General features: G+C 34.8%; 1 protein-coding gene across 11 annotated transcripts in view; it reads left to right on the plus strand.

Moving 5' to 3' along the window:
• The window catches only part of C9orf72 (C9orf72-SMCR8 complex subunit), a 32619-nt gene that overhangs the window by 5915 nt on the left and 6621 nt on the right, over positions 1-20083 (plus strand). For 7 of the 11 annotated variants that reach the window (XM_081065228.1, XM_081065234.1, XM_081065236.1 and 4 more), the window contains 9 exons: positions 386-445; positions 3200-3295; positions 4006-4070; positions 5268-5340; positions 7875-7991; positions 9191-9426; positions 12164-12221; positions 14053-14162; positions 14264-16137. In XM_081065228.1, the coding sequence (XP_080921354.1) occupies positions 386-445; positions 3200-3295; positions 4006-4070; positions 5268-5340; positions 7875-7991; positions 9191-9426; positions 12164-12221; positions 14053-14162; positions 14264-14450 (1002 nt within the window). In that variant the 3' untranslated portion in view covers positions 14451-16137. Of the gene's footprint in view, positions 1-385; positions 446-3199; positions 3296-4005; positions 4071-5267; positions 5341-7874; positions 7992-9190; positions 9427-12163; positions 12222-14052; positions 14163-14263; positions 16138-20083 lie in introns of those variants that run through there. The other 4 variants (XM_081065229.1, XM_081065237.1, XM_081065238.1 and 1 more) reach the window with 1 other exon arrangement.

Genomic DNA, 20083 nt, shown 5'->3' on the forward strand with positions numbered 1-20083 from the left:
TTTTTGACATACATATGAAAATCATTTAAAATCAGGAAGCTCTATATTCCCTACACTCAACTTAATCTTATTTAATTTGAAAAGTGCAAATCGTTACGTGTGAAACTATACAGGTGTTACAGTGACTGGTTTCTGCAAAATTATTTATTTTTAGCTGCAAAGAAAACACACTTTTATTTTATTTTGTATTATCTAGGAGAGCATGGATTTGTTTCGTTAATTTCTTTCCTCCCCTCCTCCCTTTTATGCCCTAAATTAGAAAGTATTTTTCCTGTGAACTAAATTACACGGGAACATGTCTGCTACTTAACTGTATTGTAAAAAAAAATTAAAAAACAGCAAAATGGTTTTTTTAATTATCTTAATGAATTTTTCCCTTGCTTAGGAAAGACAAGAACATGTCCAGAAGATAGTCTTAGAAGGCACAGAGAGAATGGAAGATCAGGTAAGGTGCAGATTGCATACTCTTAAACTCCACCACACACACGGCATATGTTTGTATAAGGCTGAGGGCTACTTTTGTTAAGGTCTTGAAGCCATATTAGTTTGACCGAGTGAGCCTGAAAGGGAGCAGAGTCTTTATGGAGATGTATGGAATAAACTGGATAAAAACTTCCATATCTTAGACCTGCGTAGTTAAATGTAAAGGATAATATTAGTAGCAATTACATCTACAAATAATATTTTGTTACCTTTTTTTGGTATGCACAGAGTAAATTTTGAATAACTTGTTTATAGTCTTGATTAAAAATTGTATATGAGATTTTCTTTAAGGTGTTGCTTCTCAAACATTTCCACAGAAGTGGTTGTAACAGGAGAAAAGTGAGATCTCTGTGGGTGTATCTGTGGGTGTAGGCACAGCTCTAAGCATTTTTCTTTGAAGTTATATGTTTAAAACACATGCAATTTACATTTTATTCTATGATATGTCTGTTTTAGTATTATGCTTTGCCAGTGATATTCCTCACCTTAATACTGATCAGGCTTCCAGTCATATCAAGTCTCTAGGAAAATGTGCCGTATTTGTCCCATGACTTTGAATACCCTTGGGGAGCAGGAACCAGAGTTTGAGAAGTAATTGCAAAGATACGGCTTTCCTTGTGGAAATGAAGTGCAAACCGTATCTGTGTAGGACAGGGAAGTTCTAAAGGGGACTCTCCAATGGAGAAAGGTTCTTTGCTTTTCCTCCTGTTGCCTCTGGCCACCCTCATGGCTCCTGTTGAAACTCCAGGATAAACATCATGGCTGGATTGCCTTTTCTCTGGTTCTCCTTAGCATACCTGAGATAGAATGTCGCTGTAAACAAAAAGTTTTCTAAAAATCTGTAAAAATGCAGGAACATATTAAACACAGAAAATACAACTCCCTCCCCTTTAAAAGGACCTCTGTTATAAAATTGTTATGTCTGTACTTTTGTAAATAACTTTCCGGGCCAGAGGATGTAATTCTGGTGAAAGGTCTGAGATTTATAGGAAAATGTTTCCCTTCACCCAGAGAAGCCCAGCCTTTGTTTGCCAGTCAATGAGCAGGGTCTCAAGGAATGGTTAACCAACCGCTACCGAAAATAAGACCTAGCCAGACAATCAGCTCTAACGTGTCTTTTGGAGCAAAAATTAATATAATACCCGGTATTATATTATGTTATGTTGAGATGTGATGCGATGCGATGCGATACTATATTATATTATGTTATATTATATTATACTCAGTCTTATAGTAAAATAAGACTGGTCTTATATTAATTTTTGCTCCAAAAGACGCATTAGAGCTGATTGTCTAGCTAAGTCTTATTTTCTGGGAAACACGGTAGTTATGGAATAATTTGTTAGAGTTATCTCAACATAAGGAAATTTAGGACCCAGTAAAATCTGCTTTTACTGGGACTTTTTTTCAAACCAGAAGCCTGTACTTATAAAATTAACCACTGTTAATTCTGACTCTCTTTTAAGCGCTCTTGTTGAAGATGTTATCCTACCCCTTCTATGTCAGAAGGAAAGTATACTTGGGACAAAGGGAGTTTTTAGAGGGGAACATTCTCTTGCTGAGAAGTTCAAGTTACAGAAGTTCAAGGAGGAAAAGTAACTTGAGGGATTATCTTTCAGATCCTCTGTGTTCAGCCTGTACGATTTTTTTTGTTAAGCTTCAGTGAGGATATCTGTTTGCTTATGATGATAAATGTCCGATATTGCACATAGGAACTACTATTAATACATATGCTAAGCCTCAGGGACGGTGTTTTCCTACAATTACCCTTTCTGAAAAGGAATTGCCTGATAATTGAGTTCTTGCAAATCTCACATGATTTTTTTTATTATCATTACTGAATTTATTGTAAACAAGCATTTAAAAATTAAAGAGCAGAAGCAATGAGTAGTTATTTTGTGGAGGTTACTACAGAATGAATTTTTTTTAATAATAAAACTTTGACACAAGAGGGCATATGGCTTAGAATAAAATTTCCAGAGACAGCATCACGTGTAAATTCTCTGTTCAAGATTGTCAAAACCCTTGGGAAAGTGGTGGTCATAGTAAATAAATGAGGATCACCCGAATTTGAAACACTTTACATTTGTGGTGTTCTATGTTCTTTTCATTCGATGTCATTGTAGAAACTACAGATTTCAAAATTACATTTTTGAGATGTAAGAAGTAGTAGTATTATCTCAAAAGAACTCTAAATGAAACGTGTTTTATTGATTCTTAAAATGGACATATGTGATGATTTTGATTTGCATCTAAGTGCATTGTACCTTATTATTAATGTGGAGGTTCAGTGTTGATTCAGGCTTTACAACTGAACTATTGCTGAGGATTTCAGCCCTTTTCCCTTGGCTTTCCTTATTTTTAAATGTAAAATACTTCAATGACCTTTAATTAACAAGGGTTTTTATATCTCACATTTCAAAGGAGATCCTTTCTAAATTTGACGTGGTGATTTAATTATTAAATCTAACAGTAAATGATAAACCAATTATTCTCTTCTGACTAAAGAAGATTATTTCCAGAAGAATGAAAATTAGTTTTAAATAGCATGTAAATCCTTTGGAAATATTTTGGAGTAGTAGACTTGTTTGGAGCTATGTTTGAATAAGGCATCAAATATTCCTATCTAAGGTCGTTATTCTTTGCTTTCAGTATTTATTTTTTTTATTGTCCTATATTGTGTGATTTTCTTTACCTCATTTTACTTTTTGGGCAGGGTCAGAGTATTATTCCAATGCTTACTGGAGAAGTAATTCCTGTAATGGAACTGCTTTCATCTATGAAATCACACAGTGTTCCTGAAGAAATAGATGTAAGTTCTTACTTATTTTATTAAATAGGAGCAATGATATTCTTTATCAATTTCTTTGAGTTACATTGCTATTATGTATATTAGTAATATTCTAATTTTAGTATGCATTTTTGTCATACATGCTATTCATATGAAGTATTAGCCACTTGAACAAACACACTTAGCATCCTGAATTCAAAGGCTCTTTGGTCAGTAATAGTTATAACATTAAATTTATTTATTTGACCACTTTTGTATTTCCTAGAAACAGGAGAATTTTGGACCTTATAGAAGCAATCAGTATTTAATGCAGTACATTTGGTAACAAAACTGTATATATCAGTGGCCCTTAATGGAAGTTTACTCATATTCACTAATCTAGTTTCCTTAATCATATGTTGAGGACATTTTGAATGTATAGGGAAGTCTTTAGGAACAGTTCTTGTTGCTTTCTGACATTTTTGTCATTAGGATATGTCTCCTGATTTTGACAGCTCAAAGAGGAGGTTGTTCTTGTAAAACTTGTTGCTTAACCTGCCTCACCAGCTTTCACATTTGTTCTTCTGAAAGTTTATGGTAGTGCTCAGAGATTGTTTTATGGGGATTCTTGATGTTCAGAAATGAGGGCAATGTGTTATATTGGACTTCAGAAATCTTGTGTATTAAAGTATTATTTCAACACTGTGTTATACCAGAGTAATTTTTTTTTTTTTTTTTTTGGTGCATTTTAGATAGCTGATACAATTCTCAACGATGATGATATTGGTGACAGTTGTCATGAAGGCTTTCTTCTCAAGTAAGAATTTTGTTTCTTTTCACTGGATGAAGCAGATACAAATCTTATGCTCAACTGTGAAAGGATTTGGAAGGAAGTAAATAACAGAATGCCTACTCCAGATTATTCTAGGGACAGCATATTTGATTTATTATATGTCTGCGATATATTTGATGTTACTCATTTTAATATTTTAAAAAGCTGAGTTTACTCATTGCCCAGACAAATCTTGTTCCCTTATTTGGTTCAGTTTCTTGTTTTACTTCTCATTAAAGCTGAAACTAACAAAACTTTCAAATTAAGTTGCATTGTGAATGGACTTGAGTTATTGGTCCTAGAAAAGAAAATTACTTATATTTATATTCATCCTTTCTGTCTCACAGTAGATTTTAGTACTTAAGAGTGTGGGCTCTAAAATAAGATTCCCTGGGTTACTGCTGTGTAACCCTGGGTGAGCTACCTAAACTCTCTGTGCCTCCATCTGTAAAATGGTAATAGTATCTACTTCATGGGATTGATATAAGCATCGAGTGAGATATAAATCATGCTCAGCATTTATAACACTGCCTGGGGCCCATAAAAGCACATAATAATAGCTAACATTTTGTACCTATATTTCTTCTAAGGGAAATGACAGTAATAATAGCCAATATTTATTGAGTACGTCCATGTTAATCCCTGTGCTAAGTGCTTTTTCTACATGTATAATCTCATCTTCTACTTTAGTGTTTCTTTACAATTACAGATTATCATGAAACTTTATTTTTTTAAATGATGAATACAAGGATATAGTATTTGCTTTTATGCTCCACAGTCTTTTCCTTTAGGTTCATGATGGAATCTTAGAGGCTTGAGTGTATTTAACCTCAGATTTTAAATGGCTTGAATCAGAAGTGCATCATTCCTGATTCTGTTCAGTGTCAGCCATTCCTAACATCATTTGACCTCTCTACGCCTCAGTTTCTTCCTCTATAAAATGTTGTTGTTTTACTAACTGGGTTGTTAGAGGGTTCAAATGAGAGAATCTCTGTGAAAGGCATGTGGGAAATGTAAAGTATAATGCTATAGAAATAAGATGGCATTATACTTGTAGCTTTGGTGTTCCTCACGTAAAGCTTTTCAAAGTTTTGAAGCTCACTTGCCTTTATTCATTTATACATTTATTTTAGTTTGTGAAATTGTTTTACAGCCAACGTTTTTAATCTCTTCAATTTACAGTGCCATTAGCTCACACTTGCAAACCTGTGGCTGTTCTGTCGTGGTAGGGAGCAGTGCAGAGAAAGTAAATAAGGTAATTTATTGTATAATTCTTCAAATAACCTGACTTTAATACTGCTAACATATCATGGGTTATAACTAAAGGTTATGTCGTAGTCCAAATGATCTAATAGTATAAGGAGGAAATATAATGCGACCAAATTACTATGACACCCTGTGGCAAAAATGAGTTTAAAGTAAATTGTTTGAATAGGAAGTCATTTCTTAGTTTAATTTTGATAACTCATAAATACTAGTCTCAGTATTGTATAAATGGTTTTGAGAATATTTTAAAATCAGATAGTTTAAAAATATTTGTCTTCCTTTTCCTGATGTTATCTTTAATAAATATGAAGATAGCCATATAGTTTGGGTAGTAATTCCAAAGAAATGTTATCTGATCACTTTAATTTCATAATCTTTCTTTTCCCCCTAAATTTATCCCTTTTAGGGACCTATTGCTATTAAGTGGTAGATGGAGATTATACTTTATTCAGTAATGTCTGTGACCACTTCCTTCATTGCTACATGAATTAATGAAGAATTAATGAACAATTACCTTTCCAAGCATTAGGCAATTAACTAAGGGATCTTGTGCTTTTCTTCACTGACCATTAATTAGAAAGAGATAAGTATACATAGCTATAAATTTAAGGAAACCTATTTTTTTTTTTTTAAGTTTTACACAGGAAACATGTTAGGAGTGATTATTTACTTGACAAATATATTTGTATTTTTTTCCTGTATTAGGCTACTCTGTATACTTATGTGACCCTTAATTTACCAAAATTACATTTCCCATACAACCATTTATGAGAGGTCAGTTTACCTCTATTAGTATGCTGCATCTCGTGACTAGTGATATTGTTTCTGGTGCCCCAAGAAGGTAGCTTTCCATCTGTATCCCCCAAAGCCTTCAGGTTCCACAGAGGACTTCCCAGTCACTTCTTAGAGGGAAAAAGGCTCTATGGGACGGGCTGTGTGTTTTTTAAACATTTTTCTCATCCCATATTGTCTTCTGGCTTAATTGCTTCCCTTTTATCTTTTTCATTTGAGAAAAAAGTTCCCAGTGTTCTAGATTGTAAACCACTGCTTTAGTAGATCAACTCAACATAGTCTGAATTCCAACATAGTTGCATGGTATAGGGGAGGAAAAATAATGTTCCAATACCCTTGGTTCTTGTCTGAGGCCCCTTTATAATAAGACAGATTAAAAGGAGAAAAACAGGGTGGCCAGATGGCTCAGTTGGTTATAGCATGGGCTCTGAACAACAAGGTTGCCAGTTCTATTCCCACATGGGATGGTGGGCTGCACCCCCTACAACTAAAGATTGAAAAAACAGCGACTGAGCTGAGCTGTACCCTCCACAACTAGATTGAAGGACAATAACTTGGAGCTGACAGGCCCTGGCACACTATTCCCCAGTTAAAAAAAAACACAAATAAATAAAATAAATAAAAGGAGAAAAACAAACAGTAGTTTAATAACATGTATACCTCCTCTATTCATGGGAGACATGCAGGAAAACTGAGTAACTCCCCAAATGGCCCAAGCCTTCACCTTAAATACCATATTTAGCTAACCACAAAAGATGTTGGGGGATGGGGCTGGGGGACAGCCTGTTGATGGGAGATAAGCAGGAAAAACACAGTAATGAGGATATGGTTATGTGTCTAAGTCCTCATCTTCTCCAGTGATAAAGAGTTTCTAGAAATTTAGGCATCCTGCTCTTCCTGGTACAGACCAGACCCGCACAAGTGGAGATTTCCCTCATAAATTTAAATGTCTGTTACAAAAGGGTAATTCTCAGGGTTTCTCCTGTGTCTGCTGTTTCTTAAAAATAATCAGCCAAAATAATCCTTATGCCCAAGAAGCATGTTTGGAGGTGGCAAATTCTGCTCCCCTTCAATGATTTTTTACTTTCTCTTACAGATCTATAGATCAAATCCTGTTAGAATCATAGGTTTCTAAACCCCGACCAATTTGGATTATTTTAAATCAAATTTGATAGAATTCATTATCATTCTATTAAAGGATTTTGATTCGCTTTGATTCATTATAATGGGATTTCACATGCAGAACTATTAAACGAAACCCACAATTCTGCCTAATTTAACTGTATTTAGTTTTCTTGTCCCAAATTGTTTGCTTGTTTGAAAAGTACTTAGTGCTGGGTGAAGATACAGTCAATAATGATTATACTTGGTCATTGCTTCCTACTGAAATAAGGGTTCCAGGGTCAAATAAGTTTGAGAAAGTCTGCATACGATATCATGTGCTCTGGAGAGTCACAATATGTATTCAAATGTCAAAGGTTTTGAGATGTCATACAGTCAATGTACCAGCATTTCCCAAACTTACTTGACCATTGACCACAGAATCCCTATTTTAAGCAACAACTGTTACAGCCCAAGGACTGTTCTGGGTGACTAAGGAATACTTATTCCTCAAGATATATTTATTGGCAAAAACAATTTAAATTTCTGTTCTAATTTTTTCATAAGCAAACCAATGCCGGGGGTTTCTTTTTTTTACATTTTTTAATGCTAAGATGTTTTCTTTTACAGATTGTAAGAACATTATGCCTGTTTCTGACTCCACCAGAGAGAAAATGCTCCAGGTTATGTGAACCAGAATCAACATTTAAATACGAGTCAGGGCTCTTTGTCCAAGGCCTGCTAAAGGTGTAGTTTCTACTTGTCACAAGTGACAAGTTTTTGAGACTCTTTAGAAGTGTATTTTGAACATTAATATTTAATGCATTTCATGTTTATATGCCAAGGGGCTGACTTCCTTTACACAGGTCTGAGCATAGCGTATATATAAAAAATATTAAAAATTTTTCAAATACAAATTATATTCAGCTTTTGCATTTTCAATAATATGCGTGCCATGTGCTCAAAAATTTTAAATATAGAAACTACTACTTAAGAGAAACTCTTCTGATTTGAATTGTACAAATCTGAAAATTAGAACTTCTTCCTATGAAAGGCATAAGGAATTTAGTACCTTTATATCCTTGTCACCTACTCATTTAATTATATAATTTTATGCCTGAAAGGTTCTCTACCAGATGCATAGAAAACTTGATATTATAATTTAATGAAAAAATATTTAAGTATTTTCAATGTAACTATAAATTGCATATAAAGCCTTTTAGAAAATGCTTTGACATTATATATCAGGAGCCTTACAGGTGTTTAAAGACTTAACCTACTATTTTTATCTATGGAAATCTATCCTAAGGAAACAATTGTATATGGAGAAAGATTTACTTGTAAAGATTATCACAGCATTATAAAACTAAAAAATTAAAAGTAGTCTTCTGCTCTCTTCATAACACATAGCACAGTTTCTTATACATAGTATATCCTGTCCTGTGGCAAACCAACTGACTATGCCTAGAAAGAAGTACATTTTTCACTTACTGTAAAAATACATATATTATTGAGGCTTAAAAGAGCATATGAGTAGTCAAGAAGAAGAAAAAGTCACTTGTAATCTCATAATCCAGTGAATAACCACTGTTAATATTTGGCATGAATCTTTCTTTTTTCCTTCTATATGTATTTTTTTCACATATCTCCCCCCTCAAAAAAATTGATGATACTCTATATGCTCTAACCTGCTTTTTTCACAATATATTGTGAATATCTTTGATTATCAGCACAAACTTCAGCTGCTTAATTTAATCACCTCTCTTTTTGGATGCTGAGGTTATTTGGATGAACTGTAACTTTGTATATAATCATGATTAATACCTGAGTATAAATTTCTAGAGATGCATCTGCTAAATCCAAGCCAGGTATTTTTTTTAATTTAACAAATAATTATTCATGTAATTTGGCATGCAAAACGGTAAATCTTCCTTTCATTATTACAGGATTCAACTGGAAGCTTTGTGCTACCCTTCCGGCAAGTTATGTATGCCCCCTATCCCACCACACACATAGATGTGGACGTCAACACTGTCAAGCAAATGCCACCCTGCCACGAACATATTTATAATCAGCGTAGATACATGAGGTCAGAGCTGACAGCATTCTGGAGAGCCACTTCAGAAGAAGACATGGCTCAGGATACTATCATCTACACAGACGAAAGCTTCACTCCTGACTTGTATGTAACACCCTGCCCTTTGATACTGGCATTGAGCAATAATATGAAATTATATCTTTTATGAGCAAGAACAAAGCAAATTTAAACAAAAGCATTTAAAAGGAGAATTACACTAGAAGAAATATTTGGTTAATCAAGCATTTTTTTCTTAAATGTGTTTTTCTTAATATCTTATAATTTCTATGAAATAGATTAATTATTTCTTAAAAACAAATATTTAAATGTTTAACATATATATATAAGTTTATGTGTATATATATGTATGTATATATATATTGATCCCCTACACACAATATTAGGTGTTAAGGGTATTAGTGACCCAACAGATAGCCCCAGTTTGAACATTGCTTATAGTTTAATGTATAAGAATCACTAAAAAGCTTATTAAGTAAACCAGAGAAGTAATTCTGAGTCTTTTCTTTCTTGATACATGAATACAAAATACAACAACACTGTCAGAAAATATTAATAGAGCATTCTTTTACTTTGCATTTTATATTGTGGTATTCATTTCTTATAAAGTCTGATCAGCAAATTAAGACGATAAAAATTATAGATACAATTAGGAAAAAAAAGGTGATGATAAATCTGAATTATTAAACCCCAAGAAAACATTTAAATGATATTCCGAAATCAGGAAAAGAATTGCAGTGTACTATTATGGCTCTCTTTAATCAATTCAAAGTGCCTGACACATAGAATATGCTCAGTAAATGTTGGCTAGAATAATACAGCTTTCAGTATATAAGGGAGCAGTAAAATGGGAGCAAGCAACCCCATCCTGTGTTTGTAAGAAAACTGAGCTGAGGCAGCAGACATGTGGAGCAGCAGGATTCACACACAAGGTGTTGACCAGAATCAGAACAGGAAGACCGTCTCCAAGGGCGACCCGGCCTGCTGCGTCATGAGGTGCAGAAACATGATTTCACTAGGGCCCATCTTTTCCCCCCTCTCCAGTGTTCTTGACAGTTCCTAACAAAGTTTTAGGGGAATTGGTTTAGGAAATGATTGGTTAAAATCGGAATTCCACATCACTAAATATTCACATACAGTATTGGTAATTTTGGTACATATGTAGAAATTCTCTGAAATAATTTGTTCCTTTAAGCATTTTCTTCTTTCCTAAAGTGTTTAGTGTTTTTTTTTCTCTTTCTTGATTGGTTGCTTCAGAGCTCATTTTGGGGGAATTTGGTGAACTTTAAAACCACCTAATTTTTTTTTTCAGAGCTGATATATACTTTAGCATTTCTTACTCATTTTAGGCTGTTATGTTTGCTTCACTGATTTGACAAACTGATCAGCCAGCTATTGTTTTGCTGATCATAACAAAGTAATGTTAAGAATTTTAAAATTTCTTTCCAGCTCTAAGTAAATTTTCTGAACATAGAATTGTCGAAAGATATTTTCAACAACTAGATTGTATATTGTTAAATTTTATGTATTTAGACATATTTCATTTTAGCTTATTTTAAACAATACTACATTTTTAAAGATATTTTTAATTTTAACTTTTAACTGCCAATATATGAAAAATCAGTCACTGGAAATATCTTTTAACACTTTGCTTCATCTAATTCACTGTGACCAAGACATTCATTCAGTGAGACAGGCAGATTCAGAACATTGGACTTAAATAGCCTATTCTCTCTCCAAGCCAGAGAAGGGGTGCCATCAGTGTCCACATTGGCCACCAGTTGGACAGCCCGTAATTGTGAAATGCTGATTTCTTTTCCCCTTCTATATTCCCTTCTTCCTCCTAAAGCTACAAAGTCTTAGGTACTTTACTATTTACCTCTGTACACCCATCTCCTTTCCTGCCACGACTGTCAGTTATATGATGATCCCTACCGTTTTCAGTCTTTTCAGTTAAAAACCACTTAACCTTATTAAATATTATATTACCTCCTCTGACTTGAGTAGAGCATAGCTTCTCAGTGAATTCCTCAGGGAAGTAGAAAATGAGGGGGGTGGGGGAAGAGAAGAGAAGATTAAAGAGAGCTCAGACCTGGAAAAGGAGCAACCTATTGTTTTTTAAGCACCCTCTGTGCTGTGTTAGGTCAGCATTCTCCCAAATGTGCAGTAAGTCTTCTGTCTGTCATCCCCGCCGAGCTGGGTGACACAAGGTGGGTGACACTTGCCTAGAACACTAGCTCGTCCCTGTTACTTGCCAGCTGACGGGCTTGGTGCCAACTCAGTGGTCAGGACATTGCATAGTCGTCTAGAGCTGTTCCTTCATTCCCCTTGAGTGAGTCTTAGCATTCGTCCTTTTACCTGTTTTCATCTTAAAATGCTGATTAGAAGTTCTTAGTACACACGGTTAACCTTTTGTTTTGGTTTTTGGTGGTAGCGGTATGTGTTTATTTTTATTGCTGTTTTATTTTTGAGATGGTGGGGATGGTAATTATATTATTAATTGCCTAAGGCTCTCAACATTTTTTTACATGGTGGAGGTACTAGAATAGGTTGATATATATTACGTTATCGGTCTTGAGACTCTTTATATCTTTAAGAGAAACAATTACATAGTGGCTAACAAAGTCCAGTAATATACAAATGTATCCCTGAGTTAAAATAAGTATATGTTTTATATCTTCAAATATATACATCTAATTTAATAAATATGTTTATAGATAATATCCCATATATAATAATTTAATTTATTGGCTAGAGTGTAGGGTTACAGAAAGTAGCATTACATAGCCATTTCAGCATTTGGACTTTTTTCTTTTCTTCATAGGAACGTTTTTCAAGATGTCTTACACAGAGACACTCTAGTAAAAGCCTTCCTAGATCAGGTAAATGTTAAACCAGAAATTGTGAGAGTGAATGATATGATACGGTGTTTCTTTTTAATATATCTTATAATGCCTGTACTATATATGAAGTGTGCTCAAAAAACACAATGAATGTTTAAATTTTTTTAAAAAATTATCACAGTAAAAGACATATTGCCATTAATCCCCCTCAAAATACTCTCCCTTGCTTCGAACACACTTATCCCCCCATTCTTGCCACTTTCTGAAGAAGTTCTTGGAAGTCCTCTTCCTTGAGTATCTTTAGTTGTGTTGTCATGGCTGCCTGGCTGTCCTGAATCAATTCAAAATGTTTACCTTTCATGGTCATTTTGACTTTGGGGAAGAGCCAGAAGTCACTTGGTGCCAGATCCGGTGAATAAGTTAGATGAGGACACACCGTGATGTTTTTATTTGACAGAAATTGCCATATGCCAGAAGTGATGTGTGACGTGGAGCCTTTCCATTGTAATCAAACAATACAGTGAATACTGCTGCTGAGCGCCATCCCACAGAAAGGCAGGGATCTTCAATACGGGGAGTAGTGCGTCGAACCTTAGTAACAGTGTGTGACAAGTTTCAGCTTGTTTGGCGCAGTTAGTCAGGTGTGACTACATACGGTGGAGATAAGGTGTGTTATAAAGTGTGCTGTAAATCATCCTCCACCATGACAACCCTCCATGTCACACATCGCTTCTGGTACATGGCAATTCCTGTCAAATAAAAACATTACGGTGTGTCCTCATCCACTTTATCCATAAATCTGGCACCGTGCAACCTCTGGCTCTTCCCCAAGTCAAAATGATTCAGGACATCGAGGCAGCCAGGGCAATGCAAGATACTCACAAAAGAGGACTTCCAGAGCTGCTTCAGAAAGTGGCAAGAATGATGGGATAAGTGTGTTCCAAGCGAGGGGGAGTGTTTTGAGGGTAATTAATGGCAATGTGTTTTTTACAGCAATAAATTGTTTAATTTAAACATTCACTGTATTGTGTGATCACACCTCATAACGTCATAGAATTAAGTCTATCTTTCTGTAGTGTCTCTGGCCTTTCTTAAAGTGTCTAAATGATTTTTCTTTTGAGTTATTAATGATGAGTAGCCTGAATATTGACAAAGATGCATCGTTCCCCAGTTCAAATAATAAATGTTTAATTCTAAGCACTAACCTATAACTCAGGCTGTTTTCTTTCTTAGGGTGGGAGAGAGGGTATGTAAATGTTTCTTATTTGCCTCAATTGAGCCAAAAATGTCTTTAAAACTTATATACTTCTGTTTAAATGATAACATCTTTATTGTATCATTCTTTGGGGAAAAATCTGCTTACTTATACATTTGATGCAATTATAGATTATATGGGACTTCTTAATATATAACAGCTTTGTTTTGATATCCTTCTGGGGATAAGGCAAGGAAACAGTGTCGTAGATGTAGCTTTGAAATAATGAGATGCTTAGGTTAACTAGAAATTTTTGATCCAGGTCTATGTGGTCTGTTACATATTTCAAAGTTCAAGGACGATTGGTACTAATCTAATTCCATGCTTTTCAAGCTGAAATAACATCCTTCTGCCACTACACCTGCTAATAAAATAAATATGCGTATATTCTGAGGTAGAATGCAAAATTTGGAAAATAAACTAGATCTATCAGATTGCTTCCAGACTCAGTATTTCCACTATACTCCTGCCTGTTTGGGGGACGTCAGTAGAAATGATTGAGGGAATTGTTTGAATGTGTGTTATCTGCCAGGTGCTGTCAACGCTGTGATAGAAACATGCTGTATTAGTAGAACAAGAGCAAAATACTTATTAAAATGCTTCATTTTCCTGTAGATCTTTCATTTGAAACCCGGTTTATCTCTCAGGAGTACTTTCCTTGCACAATTTCTACTCGTCCTTCACAGAAAAGCCTTGACGCTAATAAAATATATAGAAGATGATACGTAAGTAAAACTATATGGAAGAAAAGCCTTTGTGCATTGTTTTTTGCTTTGTTCCCTTTGGTCATTTTCTATATTACATACATTTTTTTCATTATTTATAGGCAGAAAGGGAAAAAGCTCTTTAAATCTCTTCGGAACCTGAAGATAGATCTTGATTTAACAGCAGAGGGCGATCTTAACATAATAATGGCTCTAGCTGAGAAAATTAAACCAGGCCTCCACTCCTTTATCTTTGGAAGACCTTTCTACACTAGTGTACAGGAACGAGATGTCCTAATGACTTTTTAAATGTGTAACTTGTTAAGTATATTTTGTTATAATCCCAATTGCTGCTATAATAGCTCAGTGGTGTGGAACACATCAATCCCTTGGGTCATACCCCAGAGTCCTACTCAGCAATGGCAGTTAAACTTAGTTACACTACAGTTGTCACAAGAAGTCTGCAAGGGGATGTCAGGTATGTTGTCAACAAAGGATTCATCTTGTCCTAGATGTGCTGTCTTGGGATACAGACTTATGTTTACAATGGTGATAAATGGTATTGCTATCTTTTAAAGATATAATGATAGGATATATGCTTGATCACGACTACCGTGTTTTGAAACTTAGGATTCATGGTTTACTTGTATCAAAGTGAAATGTGAGTTGGCTTTCACATACGTAATACCAGCTGACTTTTCATCTTTTGGTATTTTTTGGTTTATGGAATTACTGTAATACTGTAGTAATTGGCTAAAAATTAGAGCATTTAAATCATTTTAGTTCCATAGACAGGAAGTTAACTTGCACCTTTGGGTAAATTTTAGAAAGAAATTACTGATCAAGCAGATGTTGGATTGAAATTATTAGATCTACTTTGTATGTAGACTTAGTCCTTCAGATTCAGTCTGTTTAAAAATGTCAAGCAGTGTGTATTGTCCTCATTATGATAAACTACAATCAGAATGGTGGTTGTCTGTTTATTTGTCTGTTAAACTGCAGAAAATATAACAAATTGGATTTTATGTTTTAGTAGCAGTCATCAACTTTTAAAATTAATTTTCATTATTTTTGAGCCAAATGAAAATGTGTACCTTTGTGCCTTTTTTTTCCTTGGAAAATATAATTACTTGGAAGAAGTTCAGATTTCATAGTCAGTCATTTTTATCGTTTTCCACTTGGATAGTCTTACGCTGACTTGGCAATCACTGTATTAATAACTTCGAGATTGTTAAATGCAATAAAGAATGTACTAACTAGTAATGTCTGTTTTCAGGAATAGAGAATAGTATCTTGTCTTCTATTTATATCTCTGTGCATATTTTTGAAGTTGTTGCCGTGTCTCTGCCTGCATCATATATGACAAATAGCAGGAGAAACTTCACTGACATGCCGTTTTACTAGGTGCTACTTTAGCAGAACTAAGTGGTCTATTTCTTTTGTTTCCTTAGTGTCTTTAGACCATTTTGCCAGCTATGAAATAAGTGATTAACATAATTCTGTGCTAGAACATTGTTGACATAGTAGCAGTATATATAAGCATAAAACTTTTTTTTTATTCAAAACTGTGGAAGTAACACAAAAGGGAAAAATATTTATGAGAAAGGGATAAAAGTGATAAGAGCCCCTGTGCCCTTACCCATACACCAGATTGCACCAAAAACATGTTCTGTCGTGAAAGGTCCTAACGGCCTTTCACATCACTACTAGAAAGGTGTAGGCATCTTGACTCTTAGACACCCACCGAACCAGATGACTGATGCTCTGTAGCTCAGTCATGAAAAAATGTAGATTCCACCATTTTGTACCCCTTACTCAATGTTTTTTTTATATAATAGATTATTTAAGTGCTGACTGATTTTTGTTTTGCTGGTTTATTGTATTGTTACAGAGAATGCAAGTTGTACAGTGGAATAAGTTATTAAAGCATGTGTAAACATTGCTACATATATTTTCTCCTAGAAGGAGAATTTTGAATAAAATATCTTTGAAATCATGTCTCTTACAGTTATTCGTTCAGAAACACAATGCTGTGATGCTGAAAGGTTGATTGGTTTCCTGTTCAGTTGACAGTCATATGGAACCTAAACTATTTTAATTTTTTTTTCTTTTGAAAGAAAATACATTTAAAGGTTCTGTGTGATTCTGGTGAGGGTGACCTGAGTTTACCACCCCAAAATAGGCCTTTTGGGATATTGATTATTATAAGCTGGTTATTTTAAAGAAACAAAAGACTCAAAAAGAACCTTTGACCTTCCCCCTAACTGCCTAAAAATATTTAGATAGCAGGCTCCAGGAAAGGCGATATCATAGGTAACTATTTAATATGATTTTAATATGAACTAAGTGAGGAGGAACCTAGTAAAGCCCTTTAGATTAAAGTCTGTATCCCTTAGTTAAAGATGCCCCAGCAAACATTTATTGACCAAACATTTGTTTTTCCATCTCCATGTGAATTGCTTTCCTGCCCTTTGAGGTCCCAAGTCACAACCTCTCCCTCCCACACCACCCTTTCTTCTTAGCTCAAAATGACATATAAGCCTTAACCACCTTATATGTCCTGGGGTCTCAACATATTTTTATGGAATCCCCGTAGGTACATACAAAATAAATTTGGTTATTTTTTCCTGTTAATTTGTCTCATGTTAATTTGATTATTAGTCTGGCCATAAGAATTTAGAAGGTAGAAGGAAAATTATTTTTTTCTGTGTCCACACTGGAACCTTATGTTGTTGTTGTTTTAAAAAGGCTTTGTGCTTTACTGCCTGGATTGTATTTTGATTTTTAAAATTTATATATTAATATTTCAAATGCAAGATAATTGGGTAAGTTCTTTTTTAAAAATTCCTATTATAATAATATTAATATAACCTAAACTAAAGTTATATTTCCAGGTATCCAATATAGGTGGCCAAAATGAAAGTGGAAGGCTTTTAAACCCTTTAAACTGAGAAACATATAAGATTTGACATTTTTACACCAGGAAGAAAATTAATTTATAGATATAACAGGGGAGTTAAAAGGTTTCCTTAATAGAAGACTGATTTATTGCATTGCTAAGATTTTCAGAGAAGAAACCAAAACTCTTTATGATTTCATTTTATATCTCCTTTGTTGGCTCATTAACTGTAACTGTTTGTTTCATTTTAGTGATTGCTTTGGGATTATAGCAAGTGAGATACTACCACTTGACATAAAGTATAAATATGTAGTTAAGAACCTTGTAATACTAGACTTACATTTCTCACTTCTCACATTTATGCTGTTGTGGCCTCACATTTTACTTCTACGTGTATCATAAGCTATTATTTTTGCCTAAACAGTCAATTATCTTTTAAAGGGATTTAAATATAAATATCCAACACATTCTAATTAATGAGCAGATTGTCAGATTGGATTTAAAAAAAACAACACCCAACTACATGCTGCGAACAAGGAACTCATCATAAAAATTAAGGACAAACAGATTAAAAAGTAAAAGGATGGAAAAAGATACACCGTACTAATGCTAATCAAAAGAAAGCTGGAGTGGCTGTATTATTAATATCAGACAAAGTATATTTCAGAGCAAAGAATGTTACCAGGGATAAAGATAGTTTCATAATGACAAAGGGATCAGTTCAGCAGGAGGACATAATAGACCTAAGTGTCCACCTAATCATATGTTCAAAAATACACAAAGCAAAAACTGATAGAACTGTAAGGAGAATAGACCAATTTACCATTATAGTTAGAGATTTGAATACCCCTCTGTCAGTGTTTGATAGAACAAGAAAACATAAAATCAGGACACAGAAGACTTGAACAAGACTATCAACCAACTTGATGTAAGTGACGTTTATAGAACACAGCAGTACCCAACAACAATAGATTACACGTTCTTTTCAAGAGCACAAGGAACGTGTTCCAAGATAGACCATATTCTGAACCATAAAGCGTCTTGATAAACAAAAGGATTCAAGTCATACAAAGCATACTCTGATCAGATGGAACTAAATTAGAAACCAATACCAGGTATCTCGGGAAACCTCAAATAGTTGAAAACTAGCACTTTTAAAAGATTAGATAATGTCTAAATTGTGTGTGTTTGGGGTTGAGGAAATGGATTAGAGAACAGAAAGAGGGGGTATCAGTATTTCGGAATGATTTTTATGAGGAGAGGAACTCACCCTGCCTTTGATGTCTCCTCCCGCCCCACAACCCATTCTCCACATGGATAACACCATGGTCTTTCTAAAATTAATGATTAAAATGATCACTTCAGTTCCATGTCTCTATATCATTTACAAAATTAAATAAATCTGCAGCACAGTTTCTGTTCATGTGTCTAACCTCACTTCTCACTTCCTCACTTCTCACTTCCTCGTACATTCTTTGTTGCATCTATAACGCTGTTCCTTTGCTTGTCTATGTCTCCACCACTAGGTTATAGAACAAGATCCGTGTCTTTTTCATTTTTGTGTCTCCCTGCCGAGCATGATGACAGGCACAAGGGCAAAAATCAAATGAATATAATGAGTATATTAAATGTTATTTTCTTTATCCTCTCCAAAAAGAATCAGTTCCTGCAAATTAAGGGAATTGCTTTCTTTATGTAATCAGGAACCTCCCAGAAAGTTCTTCATTAAAATTGAGCTTCTGCAAAACCCAGTTCTAAAATTTCAAAGACCTTAGGGCAGTGAGTTTCAATCTTCCAAATAGTAATATCCTATCGTTTTCTGTTTCTGCATTTGTGCCTCACTATCATGTCTTGCTGAAATGTTCTTTTTAAATTAATAGCTTGATAAAATAGCTAAGCAGTTTTCATCAGACCAATTAGAACAATGTTAAGTATCCATCTGTGGAGTGTGGATATTTAAGAAATCCGATCCTGTATGTACAAAACCATTCCTGAGCCCAGAGTTGGTTCCAACTGGCAACTTCCTGGCACTTGCTCGTGGGTGTGGAATGTGGAATGCTTTGAAAGCTGAATGGATTTGTCAAGTTTTGAAATACCCTTATGGCTAAAGGAAAACAGCATTCATTGTTTCAAAACACCATTGTTTGTTTTTTTCTGCTTTTCTGTTCTTTGGAGCCCGAATCTGCAAAAACATTCACACCCAGGATTTTGCTTCATGTACCTCTCCTAATACATTTCTGAAGATGTGAGTGGCATGGAAAACTTTTTTTTTTATGATTGTTCAGAACAAATTGACAAAGTCCGTGTTTAATGCTTCTATTGATTTCTGTGGAGAAGGAGCATATTTCTGTCATTATAAGCAGAGAGATAGGACTAAGGGTCCTGGAGTCAGATTTCCAAGGCAAATCCCAGTTTTTTACTTCTCAGCTGTGTGACCTTGGACAAGGTATTCAACCTCTCTGCTGTCTCAATAGCCTCATCTATCAAACAGAAATAGAATAGACATATGTCAGAGGGTGTGTGAAGAATAAGTGGGTTAATACATGCAGCATGCTTGGAAGGGTAACTCACAGAGCCAGCGAACAATAAAATTTAATTGCGGCCGTTAACATTTTGTTGTTATCATTAAGCAAATGAGGGTAGAGTTCCCATATCTGATTATTAAACCACAACAGTTCTTCAGTCATGATTCTAGATGATCCTCAGTAGCAAGATTATTTTATTAGTTTAAACGCATCCCTCCCTTGTTGCTCTTACCAGAGAGCATTGCCTTAGGAGGAGGCCCTTCTGAGCGAGAATACTTGCGAGGTATTGTCCAGAGGTCTCATCCTGTTTCCCAAATCTGTCCCCTTCACTGCATTTCCGCTGCCGCTGCTAGGACCTCATCATTACTCATCCTGACTAACTGAGTAGCTTTTCCCTGCCTGCTCTCGGTAATTTCACCCACTAACCATCCTCATTGTGCTGCCCTATCCCTTTTCTCCACGGAAGGCAGAGTGATCTTTCTATTTTGATCTCCTCACTCTTTTGCTGTAAAAAACCC

This window comes from Rhinolophus hipposideros, assembly GCF_964194185.1.
Source record: "Rhinolophus hipposideros genome assembly, chromosome: 11".
Lineage (NCBI taxonomy): Eukaryota > Metazoa > Chordata > Mammalia > Chiroptera > Rhinolophidae > Rhinolophus > Rhinolophus hipposideros.